The following is a 16,925-nucleotide window of genomic DNA, read 5'->3' as shown; positions in this document are numbered from 1 at the left end:
ATGTTCACCAATTTGCAAAATTGGGCAGGTCACAGTGAGTTAGTCTATGGGCCTGATAACCTAATTGCATTTAGGAGATTTCTTGTGATTTCCACATGTGGTAGCCAATAACTTTGGAGACATTTCTGTATTTGAAGTGAGATCTACTTTAGAATTGGCAATCGGTGAGGTTCAACAGCTTCTCGTTGAGGTGGAATAGCTGAGAAACAGTCCCTTTGTTTGTTTGAACTTGCTCATTTTCTTGCAGATATTTTGTTAAGGTATCTGTTGATTTGGGCCTAGCACTTTGCCTGACTCCAGTCATGGCAATTTTTAAACCATGTATGTTTTTGCGCCCTATGGAAATGCAGCCAGTTGTGATTTTTTTTCAAAAAACTGTAATCGCTGAATACAGTTGGTGTCTCAGGAAGATAAATGAATGGTGTGTCTTAAGATCCTGTGACAAGTTATTTCACTAGCTTCTTTCTCCATTTGCTATTAACTACACCAAATGAGCCTTAACTCTTCTGGGTACCTTCAAAAACGTATCTGACCTCAACCTGCAGAATTTTAGCTGCTTGGGGCTTTTCAGAGGTAATCTCTGGGGCAGCAAATTGGAAAAGATGGACTGTTTTCCCATGTACTGTGAACAAGATTATAATCCCTTTTCTATGTGCCCTGTGGAACACCCTTCTCCTTAGACCCAGGAGTTCCCTTATCCTTTTAACCATCCACAAATCCCCTAAGAAAGGTTAAGCCTCCCTTTAACTGTCCCGAGATCCAGGAGACACCTCCTCTTTTAACCTTCCACAACGCTGTGAAGAGCTGGCTGTTCCAAGACAGGGTGAAATCAGAGCTGGAAGTTGAGTGTGTTGACTGCATCAAAGGAGAGGGGTTGTTTCTGTTGTTATTCTTTTATGAAGTTTGGCTTGATGTAACTGTTGTGAGCCACCTAGAGTTCTGTTTTCAAAATGGGCTACCATGCAAGTCTGATAGATAGATAGACAGACAGAGACAGAGAGATAGAAAGACATTGATAGATAGTAGATAGACAGAAAGACAGGTACAAACATAATAGATAATAGATAGAGATGGATGGATGGATAGATATAGTAGATGATAGCTAGATGATAGCTAAAAGATAGATAGATAGATAGATAGATAGATGGATAGATAGACAGACACAGACAGACAGATGATAGATAACAGATAGATAGAGATGGATGGATGGATGGATGGATAGATAGATATAGTAGATGATAGCTAGATGATAGCTAAAAGATAGATAGATAGACAGACAGACAGACAGACAGACAGACACAGACAGACAGATAGACACAGACAGACAGATGATAGATAACAGATAGAGATGGATGGATGGATGGATATAGTAGATGATAGCTAGATGATAGATAGATAGATAGATAGACAGACACAGACAGACAGATGATAGATAACAGATAGATAGAGATGGATGGATGGATGGATGGATGGACAGACAGACAGACAGACAGATCTTAGCAGTGTTTGCCTAACTGTGATTGATTATTTGCACAGCATGCTGAATTATATAACATGGTTTAAAAGTCCTTATGACTGAGTTCACATGACATATTAAGGCACACCAGATAAGTCCCATTATGTCTGAGCGGGATATGTGAACTCAGAAAGAGATCGGTGGTTTGGAAGGAGCTCAAGATGGCAGAGACAGAGATAGGAATAAACTATCATTGGCTGTGTTCCTCCACTACTCTTAACTGTTGTGGAGAAATGCAAGTGTGAGTTATATACCTGCAAGAGCCAAACCCACACATGGCTTAATGAGATATGCCAGAATTCCCCAGCCAGCTTTGGGAGTTGAAGTCCACATGTCTTCTGGGAGTTGAAGTCCACATGTCTTAAAGTTGCCAAGGTTGAGAAACACTTGAGATATGCAAACCAAGTCACAGTGCACTTTGCCTCTTCATTGTGGACCAGTAGTGTTCTTCCCAGCCAGGAACCACCCTGTGTGTGTGAGAAAGAGTATGCCTCTGTGTGTTCAAAATTTGCAAAAATGAGATGTGATAGTGTCACAATCAAAGCTCCACTTCAAGGTACCCATTGTGTGTGTTTGTGTGTGTATGTGTGTGTGTGTGCTGTCTGTATAGGTGGGGCTTCGGCTGTACGGCTGCATTCACCATTTAAAACAGTGGTTCTCAACCTTTTTAATGCCGCGACCCCCAACCGGGGGACTACTCAACTGGTGCAGCACTGTTTGCAGAATGGGACTTTTGGTGGGCTCAGCAGGGCAGAGACAGCCTGGATAATTCCTATTGGCTTTTGAAAGCCAATAGAATTAGACTCTATTCAAGAGAGTCTATTCTATTGGCTTTCAAAAGCCAATAGAATAAAAGGGAGTAGCACAGCTAAGGAAAAGGGGAAAAGAAAATGGCGGATTGCGTTGTTTGGCGACCAGCGTGAAATGGTCGTTCGATCCCAAATGGGGTCCTGACCCACAGGTTGAGAATCACTGATTTAAAACATGTGGACACCCTCCTGTAGGTGGCACCTTCCACCCCCTCCCTACAGGGAATTCCACCTAGCAGCATACAGTGGCAGAAGTCCACCATGCCTTGTTGCTTATTGGAGCAGAAGACTCTATGTGCCATTAGTGGGTTGTTGAGCTTGTCTTGTAGCCCTTGAGTGAAATTCCAGCCAGATGCATAATTTGTTTTGCGTACAAGACACACCTCCAGGAACCTTATTTACTGGGGGGGGGGGGTTTCCAGAGTGATAAGATGCCTTTAAAGATGATGCTTGCTCAGGTGTAGCTCAAATTCTCGTATTCTCGTAGGAGAACGAGGAAGAGAAGAAAAGAAAAAAAAAACGAAACCTCCCTTTTCATTCTCTTACATTGAAAAATTATCTTGGCAGACTTTTCTGGAATACACTTAATACCTCGAGTCTTCTGCAAATCCATTTAGGGTGCCGAGTTCAGCCAAACAGGTAAAAATAGATCTCTCTTATCCTTTTTTTGAAATCTGGGTTGGAAAAAAAAATCAATTAACTATCGTTCTAAAAAGACATCTGGCTTAAAATGAAACGGGAACAAAGACATTTTGGATTCTCTCCTCTTTCCTTAAATATAAATTTGGGACCCTCTTATCCAATACTCTGAATCGAAGTCTGCTTTTACCAAATAAAATAGAAAATCACGGGAAGTGTAGTTGATTCCTGAATTAAGGATTATCAGTGATGTAATAGGTCATGTATTGTATGTGTTGTTGTAGCAAATTATGAATATTTATGGCTCTTTTGACTAAACAGCATGGGTGCTTTTCCGTTTCATGGAAAAAAAACAGAATTTTGCCTGTAATTACCATTCATGGAACGGAATACTGCTGGGCAATTTAGTTCACAGGGCAGCCAGGCTTCCTTATTATTGGACTGTGGCTCATTTGCTGTTATCAATAATAATAATAATAATAATAATAATAATAATAATAACAACAACAACAACAACAACAATAACAACAACAACAACTATTTTTCAAGATAAGTGCTATGTGCATTGAGTCAAAGCATTCACAAGTATGAAATTAAACATTCAATAATTAAGGAGTAGTAAAACATTTCTTCCTTTCTTTCTTTCTTTCTTTCTTTCTTTCTTTCTTTCTTTCTTTCTTTCTTTCTTTCTTTCTTTCTTTCTTTCTTTCTTTCTTTCTTTCTTTCTTTGCCTGATGTGATAAATATACTTAAACTGTTTTTTTCTGAGGAATTATGAAATTGCAGTCCAACAGATTTTGAAGAGAGCAGGTTGGACTAATAATATATGACAGGTGAGAATGTCTGTTGATAGAGAGTTGGTGTCTCCTTGCATCAGTGGAAGTTTCTGAAGAAGCTTCAAGGACATTCTCAGATAGAACATACGGAAAGCATCTAACTTACTTCTCGGTTTTGTTACTTCAGCTTATTTTAGGGGAATATTAGATGTAATGAGTATAGCTGAGTACAGGTGTCCTTAACTTATGAATACAATTGAGCCCAAATTTTATGTCACTCAGTGAGAAATTCGTTAAGTGAATTTTATCCCATTTTACCATTTTTCTCGCCATGTTTGTTAAGTGAATCACTGTAGATGTTAACAACAAGGTTGTTAAGTAAACCTGGCTTCCCCATTGATTTTGCTTGTCAGAAGGTCACAAAAAGAGGATCCCATGCCCCCCCCCCCCGGACTCTGTTCTTCAATAAACTGCAACATTCTTTCTAAAGCAATCTCCATTTTGTTTATTCCAGCTTGGACTAGACCAGTGGTTCTCAACCTTTTTAATACCGCGACCCCCAACCGGTCGTAAGTCAAGGACTACTCAACTGGTGCATCACCGTTTGCAGAATGGGACTTTTGGCGGGCTCAGCAGGGCAGAGACAGCCTGGACAATTCCTATTGGCTTTTGAAAGCCAATAGAATTAGACTCTATTCAAGAGAGTCTATTCTATTGGCTTTCAAAAGCCAATAGAATAAAAGGGAGTAGCAAAGCTAAGGAAAAGGGGAAAAAATGGCGGACTGCGTTGTTTGGCGACCCCCGTGAAATGGTCGTTCGACCCCAAATGGGGTCCCGACCCACAGGTTGAGAACCACTGGACTAGACCCTGATGAAGATTTTTCTAGAAAGAAAAAAGGTGGTTTCATCCTTTTGCAGAGGGAAGGACAAAGAGTTGGCCTTGAATACTGTGGTTGCAATCCTTTAGATCTCCTTGGGTGCCATCTCCTTATTTGTGTGTGTGTGTGTGTGTGTGTCTGTGCGCACGCCTGTGCACGCGCATGCGTGCGTGCGCACGCACACACACAAACACACACAAACACACTGGTTCTCCAATCTGTTGGAAGAAATCCTCTTGAAGCTGGGCCGAGTGAGTTTAGGTTTGCAGGAGCTGCTTGTGACTCTGGACTTTCCTCAGAGCTGCTCCTGAAACGATCCCTTTTCAATGGGATGGAAGGAGGTGTGATTGTGTTAAAGGCTCCAGATGAATCGAATGGCATTTGAGCGAAGCTTAGAAAGCCCTGCCAAAGGCACCACACGGACAATCTATCCTTCGTCTTCCTCCTTCAGGGAGAGGGGGCTTGACAGGGTGGCCTTCCGATGCCAAATGCATCCCTGGGTCCTGAAAACCTCCCGCGCAAAATGAAAGTTGGGTCCATCTTGCCTTCTCGATCGCTCCCATTTTGCGGAAGTAGAACTCTTTCTAATCGGATTGGCAGATGTTCTGCAGCCAGGATTTGATTCTCTTTTTGCAAAGGGGAGGGGGGTTTCTGGAGCTCAAATGAGAGGTCGCAGGGGCCTCTTTTGGTGGATGGTGGGCTACAGGGGGGGGGGGGCATTTTTGTTGCCAGGAAGTTCGGGTTGGGCTCAGGCTTGCTGGAAGCCGTGCCATGTGTCCCAGAAACTTGCTAATTCTGTAACACCAGCTGTGCCCGTTTAGCCTTTGAAGGAGGCTGTTGTGTTCATTAACGTACATCTTCCAAATCTTGTCCCTCTGGTTAAAAATAGCACCAGGCTGACCCCTGAATGGGTTAAGCCCACTGCTGCACTCCTTTGGTCCCTGTTTTTTTTTTTTTTTCCTTTTTAATGAAATCCTGGGTAGCAGTTAGCTTGCATGAAGGGAAATGACTGCCTCACTTTGCCCATGCACTGCTAGGGGAAGCGTCTTGGAATCGGCCAGGAAGATTATAATTTGCTCTTAGGAGAGTGATGTCATCTCTCTGGTGACAGACACAGCTTCCCAGTTTGAGAGGAAAACCGATGCAAAGTTAATGGTGGTGCACACGGCAGTGGATATCAAACGGTACTTGGCGTGCAGAAAGAAGTATTGGTAATATTGGCAATATTGAAATAATTACACGGAGAAGGAAGTAATAATATTAGGACCACTTTATAAATCCTTAGTAAGGCCACACCAGTTTTGGTCCCTGCATTACAAAAACGATGTTGAGATGTTTTAAAAAAAAGTGCAAAGAAGAGCAGCTAAGATGATTAAAGGCCTGGAGACAAAAACATAGGAAGAACAGTTACAGGATTTAAGTACGGCTAATCTAGAGAAAAGAAGGACTAGGGGTGACATGATAGCAGTATTCCAGTATTTGAGGGGCTGCCACAAAGAAGAGGGGGGTCAACTTATTTTCCAAAGCACCACAAAGCAAGACAAGAAGCAACGGGTGGAAACTAATCAAGGAGAGAAGCAACCTAGAACTAAGGAGAAACTTCTTAACAGTGAGAACAATTAACCAGTGGAACATCTTGCCTTCATAAGTTGTGGGTGCTTCATCACTGCTGGTTTTTAAGAAAAGATTGGACAGCCACCTGTTTGAAATGCTCCTTCTTGAGCAGTGGGTTTGACTAGAAGACCTCTAAGGTCCCTTCCAAGGTCTATTCTGATTGAAGACATTCCTCAACTATTCCTTCTCCAAAGTACAAGAATGGAGGATTACAGGTAGTCCTTGACTGACGACCATTTCAAAGTTATGATGGACCTCCTTGGGTATTCTGAAGACGTGGTCCCAAAGTTCTTCTGTAGGGAATCTTGCATCAGAAGCTAGAATGCCAGCCCTTCTCAGGCATGTCTTCTGTGCTGTCTTGAAGTGGAGAGTTTCTTGCTTAATGCTTATCCATGTTCCTTCTTTCCGGTAACACTTAACTTTTGCATGAATTCCCGGAAACGAATGGCTCCACATCTTGTCAAACAGTTGCAGACTCTGGCAGAAAATGGAATCAAGAGCACTTAAGGTGACTTCAAGGCTAGAATGGATTTTTACCTGAGACTTACAAGATTGCCAGGCGTATTCCCATAGGACCAACCTAGTCTAGTTGTCCACAATGTTGTCGATTTCAGACAGACAAGGATCTCGTGTGGCTAGGCGCTTGTGTGTCTGTGCGCTGAGAAATCATTAAACGGTTGCTAAATTACCGGCATCTTCCTGTCAGCTGAGCCCACAAGGAACGGTTTCGAAATACAATCTAGTTAAGAGCACTTTTTACACTTGTTAGTGAGAAATGGAGGTTCTGGTGAAAGGTTGAAAATGATCTAGATCAGTGTTTCTCCACCTTAACCATTTTAAGAGGTATGGACTTCAATTCCCAGAATTCCCTAGCCAGTATGAGTGGCTGGTGAATTCTGGGAATTGAAGCCCACCCATCTTCAAGCTGACAAGTTTGAGAAACACTGAAACACATGGCTACAACATGTGGGTTAATTCCATAAACCACAAGTTACGCATGGTGAAAAATTCTGGACGTTGGTCTACATATCTAGAGTTCCCTGAGGTGGGATTGTCTTTATGGGCAAGTGTGATTATAACCATTTGCTTTGGATATATTTTGCTCTGCAAATCACAAAGATAATGGAGTTTTATAGCCCAGATGTGGTAGCCAATACAGTGCTAGCTTCATCAAGTGTGATGTTGGAGTAGTGTAGGTGGGTTAGATCTTTACACCTTAAGTAGAAGTCCAATGTTGGCCAGACATCCTTCACTTTGTGTCTTCGTTATCTGTCATCTTCTCCTTGCTGTCTGCTGGGCCTGTCTGTCTGTCTGTCTTGCAACTAGAAAGACCTCCAAGGAGAAAGAGTGATCTTGATCCTCATCAAGAGATGAGAGAACTGGAGATTTTGCTAAAGTACATCAAGTCCTTGGCTTGCTAGAAGACCACCGGTTCCATCTTAGAGAGATGCTACAATGATTTTACATCAGTGATGACTTGGACCGGCACCAGTCTTTTATGGTGAAGACTTATAGTTAGGAAACATGAAATTAACTAACACATGTGGACAATTTGCTTTCTGTAACCCAGAATCGCAGCCTGACCTAGTGCCATCTTTCCCAACATTGATCCAGCACCTTACCAGCTTCTAAAACTTAATCACAAACCCTCCATAAATAGAAGCTGAAGGCTCCTCGTCCAAGGGGTTTGATGGGTCACAGTTCAGTGTTAGCAGAGTGGAATTATTTAATTATTAGCAATGCTCCAGTATCTAAGGGGCTGCCACAAAGAAGAGGGAGGTCAACCTATTCTCCAAAGTAACTGAAGGCAGGACAAGAAGCAAAGGATGAAAATTAATCAAGCAGAGAAGCAACCTGGAACTAAGGAGAAATTTCCTGACAGGGAGAACAATTAAATCAGTGGAACAGTTTGCTTCTGGAAAATGTGGGTGTCCCATCACTGGAGATTTTTAAGAAGAGACTGGACAGCCATTTGTCTGACATGGTATATATAGGATTTCCTGCTTGAGCAGGGGTTGGACTAGAAGACCTTCCGTGTCCCTTCCTACTCTGTTATTCTGTTAAATAAGCCAAACATAGAGAAGTACCGCTAAGACTGCCGAAGTGAAATGTTGATTTTTGGATTTCTGAAATGGACCGGGCAGGACAGTCTGACAGTTCTTTTTGAGGATTGTGGGAGGATTGTGGTCCTTGTGAGATGGATTCCACCCTGGATTGAAAATTAGCTCTAAGGAGGAGCAGTTGTGCTGCCTCTATATTCCTTAAAAAGGAATCTTCCTTTAGCTCTTTCCCTTGGCCTCCATCAGGGGGATGACGGACAAGCCTTCTCCGGAAACTGCATCTTTCTGTGGCTGACCAGCAGAAGAGAAGGGGGGAGCCAGCGAAGTCATTTCCTTTGCCGAAAGGCTGAGCCGTACTGCAAATGCAGTGATAAGGAGACACATCCCCGGGGGTAGGCAAAACAATGGCATAGGGCAGAAGCTTTGCTTGAAGGATTGAGTGCTGAGGGGTGGCACCCCCTGAACTGCCACCTGGCTGGCCTTGCTCTTCTCTCCAGGTCTTTGATATTTTCTCCATCAGTCCGGGCAGGATGCGATCACTGGCATTTCAGTTCCCTCCCTCCCTCCCTATTTCCTTTCCTCTCCTCTCCGCTTTTTCTTCCCACTGGCATCTAAGCCTCTTTATAGCTTCATCATCTCTCCCAAACGAGGAGCGTCAGGGAGTGTGCGCGTATGCGGAGAAGCGGGGGGGGGTGGGTGGGTGGAGAGGCGAGAGTAGGAATAACGGTTTCTCTGGGCATTCCCACCTGTCCTTTCTCCGTCCCATCCCGGAGGGACTTCTAGCATCGTAAGCTCGCTTGGCCCCATCGGAGCCAGTTGCTGGTTAATGCCTGTCTCGTGGGTGCCAAAAATAGACTCACCGGCAGACCAGTGATGGAAAAAATGGTGATGTCATCTTGGGCCAATCAGCAACAGCCCAGCAGGGAGGATGCGGTGGTGGTGTTGGTGGTGATGGGGGGGGGGGGGCGGCAGCAAGAGAAGAGCACTTTTTAAATCTTTTTTTGAAGCTACTTTATGGCTCCTATGGAGAAGTCAGGAGTAAAATCCTTGCTGCAGATTGCAGTTAGAAACGGGAGACAGTGAATTGCTCACTGAGAAAAAGTCATGAGAAACCCAGTTGCAGGATCCTGGAATCAGTTGGGAGGAATGCTTAGAGCAGTGGTTCTCAACCTTTTTAATGCCGCGACCCCCCCCAACCGGTCGTAAGTCGAGGACTACTCAACGGGTGCAGCACTGTTTGCAGAATGGGACTTTTGGCGGGCTCAGCAGGGCAGAGACAGCCTGGACAATTCCTATTGGCTTTGGAAAGCCAATAGAATTAGACTCTATTCAAGAGAGTCCAATTCTATTGGCTTTCAAAAGCCAATAGAATAAAAGGGAGTAGCACAGCTAAGGAAAAGAGGGAAAAAAATGGCGGACTGCGTTGTTTGGCGACCCCCATGAAATGGTTGTTCAACCCCAAATGGGGTCCCGACCCACAGGTTGAGAACCACTGGCTTTGAGCTTTTCCTCCATCCATTTTGCCCATGGTAGTAACTAGTTTGGGGAAGTGGCTGCCATTCATTTATACTTTGGGGTGAGGAACTGTGGTCAAGAGGGAGCAAAAATCTGTACCCTCCCCCTACCGATGTTTGATGGTTCAGATGGACCTCAAAACACTGGCTGCATTCCCAAGTTACATGAATCCCTTGAACCATGCTTTATTCAGTTTGGGCTTTATTAGCTGACATGTCATTGGCCAGACTGTCTGAAGGTTCCTGCAACGTGCAAAGCCCTGTTTGGAGCAAAGCAGAACACTGTGACAGCATTGGCACGCAGTGAGCAAACAAAGAAAATGGATTGTGGCTTTGTGTGATGACCTGGTTTGCACAAAGAGTCATGATAATACCTGCGTTTCTGCTGCCGAGTCACGAATGACTATCCCACCTTAACCTCACCTAGCAAAGCCAGCTGGTGTGTAGTTCTTCATAGGTTAAGTGGCTCAGCTTCTCCCAATAAACCAGCAAAATCACACCTGGTTTACTTCCTGTCACAGAATCTGTAGACTTAATATTTTACCAAGCGAGCTTGGCTGATCCTTGACACCTTACCTCATTCCCACCAACAGCTTACCTAGGTTTCTCACTTTGCATGCTGGGGCAAGTAACACTGTAATCAGAATCAAAAATAAGGAGCTCATTTTTGGAGAGCGGACCACTGTATAGCACCCAGGTGTGCTCTGAGGGTTACTGAAATAAGAAACAAAAATTGCAGTGTAGGGCAGCATTCAGTTGGCTTAGATCGTTAGATCTTCTGAACTTCTTGCAACATTTAATAGTACGACTTTTGTTCTTTCTCAATGCATTTATTTGCTTAGAGATCTTTTTCTGGTGATTTTAGTCCTATTTGGCTAAGCATTTCTGAAGGTGGTGCTGAAGGTGTAATGTACTGCTTCTTTGCTCCTGGCCCAAGGACTTTGCTTGATGTCCATATTTTTAAGACATTTGTGGTCCATAATTTCTATGAGCTTCATGTATCCATTGGGGAGATGTCCAAGTTCTTCTCTACTATAAAGTACGTTTAGTTCCATTTTTTTTCTGGGAAGGAGATGTTCCTGTACTCTTTCCTCTGCAGAGTGAAGGACTGCCCATGGCTGAATAAGGTAAAGCTCAGCCAAGAATTTTAGGCAATTTTAGTTTGTGGCTAAAGGTCAAAGGGAAGACAATGAAAAGAAGGACTAGGGGAGACATGATAGCAGTGTTCCAATATATAAGGAGTTGCCACAAAGAAGAGGGAGTCAAGCTATTCTCCAAAGCACTTGAAGGCAGGACAAGAAGCAACAGATGGAAACTAATCAAGGAGAGAAGCAACCTGGAACCAAGGAGAAATTTCCTGACAGTGAGAACAATTAATCAGTGGAACAACTTGCCTCCGGAAGTTGTGAATGTTCCAACGGAAGTTTAAAGAAGAGATTAGACAACTATTTGTCTTAAATGGTATAGGGTTTCCTGCCTGAGCAGGGGGTTGGACTAGAAGACCTCTAACATCCCTTCCAATTCTGTTATTCTGTTAAGCCAATGCAACTCAAGATCTCCTTGGTGAAACAGAGTGGAAATACTGGATTGGCTGGATGGTACTCAGATATTGAACTGCAACTTCTGGGGTCTCTAACCAGTGGGCATACTGTCTGGGGCTGTTTAGAGTTGTGATCCCACAGTTTGTGAAAGACTCTACTGTAGCTCAGCATGATTTGTAAGCCTCTGTGCCTTCACGCTTCAGAAGCATTAACAGCGAGATCTTATTTCTGCATCTCAACGCAGGGAGATCCAATTGCAGATTTTACTTCAGATATACAGAGGTAGGATTCTAGGCTCTGGAGGGAATCCTTGGAGGGAGAGGCTGAAATGGATCCTTTGGCTTTTGGATCAGCGCTGCCAAGGCGTGGACTGGCAACCCTGGTGTTGTCAGTGACTTCCCCATCAAACATCCTTCCAAGAATTTTTGGGCGTGCGTTGGCTCCGGAGACAGATCCATTTCTGAATGGGTGCCACCAAGAGGAAAACCGCTCCCTGTAGATATTATTAGGTGAGGCAAAAAACATTCAAGGAAGAATAGTGAAGGAGAAGCCACAGAGCTGTTGCTGATTCCCTCCCTCCCCTTTTCTGTGCCCACCCCTCCCTGAAGTGAGAAGGAGAAAGAAAAGGGGGCGGAGGTAGAGAGAAACTGCCGGAAAGTCACCTTGGAGTGATGCTGAAAGGCTCCCTTTAAATGCTGGCTTGATAATAAGCTCAGGGGAAGACAATCTTCCTTGAGGGTGGTGGGGGGTGGCTTTGGAGCTGTCTACACCTTGCCTGGATAGAATCCCCCATCTTGCCTTCTTTATAAATCACTTCTTTTAATGCACTAACCAATGCACGGTCCTATAAATGCAGGGACATTTCTTTGCTCTCCCTCCATGCTCGCTTCCTTCCTGAAAAGTCAGAGTCACCTTGAAGCCTAACCTGCTGTGTGTAGGGGCGTAGATGGGCTCTTCCAGGTGTGTGTGTGTGTGTGTGTGTGTGTGGAGAATAATGAAAGAGCTGCACCACAGCATCTGTGACTGTTCCCAGTTAGGAAAAGAACACACTCAAATGCTTCCTGAAGATGACGATAGAAGGATGTGAGCTGTTAAAGAGAGACCATGTGGCTTGGTCTGTGCTTAACAAAATGAAGATACTTGAAGAAAGGTGTTACCCACCCATGTTTCCTCATAGGTTTATCTGTGGTCTTCTTGAATAGAATAACAGAGTTGGAAGGGACCTTGGAGGTCTTCTAGTCCAACCCCCTATCTCAAGCAGAAAAGCCTGTGCAATTTCAGATAAATGGCTGTCCAATCTCTTCTTTAAAACCTCCAGATTTGGAGCACCCACAACTCCTGAAGGCAAGGCATTCCACTGGTTAATTGTTCTCACTGTCAGAAAATGACTCCTTAGTTCTAGGATGCTTCTCTCCTTGATTAGTTTCTATCCATTGCTTCTTGTTCTGCCTTCAGGTGCTCTGGAGAATAGGTGGACACCCTCTTCCTGGATTCCTGGACTATGATCAATTTAGCAATTTTAAAAACTCTCCAGTCTTAGAGAGGTTGGGTCAACTGCTGTCAGGATCTCAGCGATGGAGATTCCAGCTTCTCCTGGTTACTGGTCTACTCTATCTTTTGGGACTGCATAGCACATTAAGCCATAAACTAACCGAATTGACTGAGTTGGTACATTTGAAGTCAACCAACATTTGAACAAGGTTGACATTCAGCATGCCGAGCAGGTTTTACCATTGTAACTGCTAAATTTGTAGCTGATGTGTGATACAAACACAATTGTTGGATACAGCTGTAGCCATAAACAGATTTTCTTCTTGGCTTAGGGAAAATGATTGAATCCCCCCCCCCTTTTTTCCCCCTTCATCCCCCCCCTTCCTTTTTTCCCAGGTGCCCACGGTTTAAGAGAGGAACCCGAGTTTGTGACGGCTCGTGCTCGTGAAAGTGTCATTCTGAGATGTGATGTAATCCATCCAGTGACTGGCCAGCCCCCTCCTTATGTGGTAGAATGGTTCAAATTTGGTGTGCCCATCCCCATCTTCATCAAGTTTGGGTTCTACCCTCCTCATGTGGATCCAGAATATGCTGGTAAGTTAAAAAGAAATTATAGACTCTAAACAATTTTGGAATCAATTTAATCAATCAATTTATTTATTAAATTTATATATGCCGCCCATCTTGGCTACTTTAGGCAGCTTATGGTCATTCTTTAAAAAAAAACACCTGCATAAAACATCAAAACTTTAAAACAGTAAATGCAAATATTGCCTTTAAATTAAAAAATAAAAAACAAAATTGACCTTGTTGGAAAGGAAGGGAGCAGAATGCGCACTGGGAGGAGATGGGGGCCTTATCTAATCCGTTAGCCACCTCCAAAATGATTTAGTGGTACCCAGTGCTAGTTGGGCACAGCCATGTCTTCAAGCCCTTCCTGAAAGCCAGAAGGGTAGGTGCAGATCTCACCCCAGGACCAAAGGGCAGGAGATGTGGCTGAAAAGGTTCTTCTCCTGGACCCTGTCAGCTGAAATTCCTTGACCGATGGCTTCCACAGCACGGTCCTTCTGCCAGCATGGGTGAGTTGGGCCAATCCCATTGGAGTGAAATGGTTCCTCAGGTAGTCTGGACCCAGGCCACGAAGGGCTTCAAAAACGATAACAAACACCTTGAATTGGAAGCAAACTGGTAATCAAAGTGGTAACTCAACTCTCACAACTTCACTTGAAGAATATGGCTTTTAGGAATGTGTCCATCCGCCTGCTTCTGCTTCTGTTACTTCCTTCTGAATCTTTCTCCTATGGAGACTGGATCTGTATTGAACTCTGCCTTTCAACAAGTCCTCATGGCAAAGGTGATTATACCGTCTTGCCTGCTGGTATCTCTGGAGCTGAAGGCTGTTCTCTAACTACCTTCTGACTTTCCATCTGCTAGGGCCATGTGCTTGACTGTCTGTCTGCTAAGGCCCCAAGCTGTCAAAAGCATTCCTGACTCCAATTCAGGAATACTAATTAGCTTATTAGATCAGATTGTGGGAAAAAAATAAATTCAGCTCCCTCCATCCCTCAGCTGTTTGAACGGCAGGACGCCAGCAGTTAATTTTTCAAGACTACCTCAGTCCAACAGATTTTAGTGATGGAGGGTGGTTGGATATTTTCTCTCTCTCTTGGATCTCAGAAGTGACTTGCTCCTTGGTGAGGTGTTAGCAATGGGGACTCTTTGGATATCTGGGATTTCCCTAGAATTCCTGGCCACCAGCCATGATGGCGAAGACTGCTGGGGAACCGAATTCTTAACCTTTCGGAAGGGCTCTGCAGTTCTTCAGAACCAACATATTTGACTCTTTCAACTCTCTCCCACAGGACTTGACTTTGCTGCTTTTCTTCCTTGCTGGAGGAAAAATGTGCTAATTGAAAGAAACTATGTGTCCTGCATAGTTTCTGTGATCTTAATATTATTGTTAATGAGGGGGAAAGTTCATTCTCCAAACTTGTGGGTTGGTTTCCGAACGTTTCGTTACCAGGCTAGGTAACATCTTCAGCGGAGTTTAGGCGAATGTCAGGGTCAGTGTTCTTCTGTTTATAAGGGCTTCAGGTATGGGTGTGTCAAGTGTTATTGTTAATCTCGGCAGAATAACAGATATTCTTTTTCTGTCTCCACTGACTTCTCTTTTGGACTGCTGTCTTCCAGGCCGTGCTAGCCTACACGATAAAGCCTCTCTACGCATTGAACAAGTTCGCTCAGAAGACCAGGGCTGGTACGAATGTAAAGTACTCATGCTGGATCAGCAGTATGACACTTTCCATAATGGCAGCTGGGTACACCTCACCGTCAATGGTGAGTAAGGGATCTTCCTTGTTCCTAGAATTCTCTTTGGTTGCCTGCAAAATGTCTAGCGTGATCGTGACAAGTTCCCCCTTGCCAGAATTTTTTCACCCTGTTCTTCCAAACATCTCGCCATTGTTGGCTTCATAAAATTAGCCCACCTAACCATGAGTTTGGATTAATAATTATTGTCTAGCTTCTTCTAGTTTCTTGTGAGAATGCCTTTGGGTAAGAATATGGCACCAGTGCACTAGCTACCTATTTTACACTCTCTCCCTGGCGTACCACTGTTATATTAGGAATTTGAAGCTTCTAGAATCTAGATGTTGCTGAGATAGCTTTCCAAGATTAGCCCACCGTTGACTGAGATGGTGGAAGTGCTGCTACAGCAAGTATGTAGAAAGTGACACCTTCCCAACTTTCCAGTATGTAGTATTTTTTCCCTTCTCCTGGCATTAACAATGCACAATCCGCAAAGGACCCAACCCCTTCCCCCTTCTTGCTCAGAACTGTCCTAGTTCAAAAGGACGTGAGCATATTCTACACGACCATTAAAAACCCTCTGTTTTTGTACAGAGATTAGCAAGTGAGCCAAAGGGAAGAACGATAGGATCTTGCCAAAAGAAAGGGTGGGTTGTGTTGAATGTGTTGCCTGTTTGTTGGTACTTTTCTGGCCACAATGAAAGCAGAAAAACAATAAACATGAGTTATGAGTTATGAATTATGCACAGATCTCTGGGCTTGATATATATATGTCCTGCCTCCCAGTGATATGTCTCTGCAGTAACACTGAATGGCTACTTAAACTCTGAGTCAAATGTACATTTATAGAGTAACTCAGAGGAGGTTGTAATTTTCCCTTGACCCAGCTACTAAATCCCTTTTCCGATGCTCTAGCGATAAGGAGTACATTTATGATAAGTGAGAATGTCTTTCTGGAGAGCAAAGAATCTTCCATAAATATGTCTTGCCCACTGCCTCTTGTCCTCTCTGCTTTCAGTGGCTTCTCCCTTTTTAAGGAGGTCATCCAGGAAGGCAAACCTAGATGGAGCTGTTGTTGGTGCGTCTAGGATGTGGGTTTTGCTGTGCACCAAATCAGATTGGGTGAGCAGGAGAAGGGGGCCCTTAGGCATCGTCTTAATGAATACGAACCACTAATAAAGAAGAATATTTGTAGCTCAGGGTTGACCTGAGGGGGTCCTTGGTGCTCTCTGACTTGCTTGTTTTCTTGAAGATGTTTCATGACCCAAACTAGATAACATCATCAGTGCTGGAAGGGAGTGAGGTTTGCAGGGAGGAGGAGGAGGAGGGGGAGAAGGAGAACTTGATGTTTTGGGTGTTCTTTGAGGTTGGTTGTTTTCTTGCAGATGTTTCATGACCCAAACTAGGTAACATCATCAGAGCTAATCCTGAGTAGCACTGATGATATTACCTAATTTGGGTAACGACTCATCTGCAAGAGAACAACCAAGCTCAGAATATGAACCAGTTGTCATCTCTTTAATAGCTCTGATCAGGAGATCAGTGGTTCTGAATTGGTGAGGAAAGAAGGATGGGAATGCTCTGTGCCTAAATTAAACCCCTTCCTGGGAACAAGAAAAACAACTGCACTTCAATCACAGTAGAGGATGATCAACCTGGGCTCGTTAACTTTTAATAGGAGCCTTGCACTCCACCAAGCAGCCCTTAATCTGTATTTTTGAAGTATTGGTATGCTCACTGGAGCAGGGCATGTTCTTTGTTGCAGTCTTAACCTTTCAGC

The 16,925-nt window shown here is 43.8% G+C and overlaps 1 protein-coding gene across 4 annotated transcripts in view; it reads left to right on the top strand.

The window, feature by feature from the left end:
- Window positions 1–16,925, top strand: part of IGSF9B (immunoglobulin superfamily member 9B) — a 76,780-nt gene that overhangs the window by 13,505 nt on the left and 46,350 nt on the right. For all 4 annotated transcript variants that reach the window (XM_039334548.1, XM_039334550.1, XM_039334547.1 and 1 more), the window contains exons 2-3: window positions 13,235–13,432; window positions 15,029–15,175. In XM_039334548.1, the coding sequence (XP_039190482.1) occupies window positions 13,235–13,432; window positions 15,029–15,175 (345 nt within the window). The remainder of the gene's footprint in view (window positions 1–13,234; window positions 13,433–15,028; window positions 15,176–16,925) is intronic.

This window comes from Crotalus tigris, unplaced genomic scaffold (genome assembly GCF_016545835.1).
Source record: "Crotalus tigris isolate CLP2741 ecotype Arizona unplaced genomic scaffold, ASM1654583v1 scf7180000017631.5181431, whole genome shotgun sequence".
Classification (NCBI taxonomy): domain Eukaryota; kingdom Metazoa; phylum Chordata; class Lepidosauria; order Squamata; family Viperidae; genus Crotalus; species Crotalus tigris.
The sequence above is the reverse complement of the archived record's forward strand: the minus strand, read 5'-3'. Positions and strand labels throughout refer to the sequence as shown.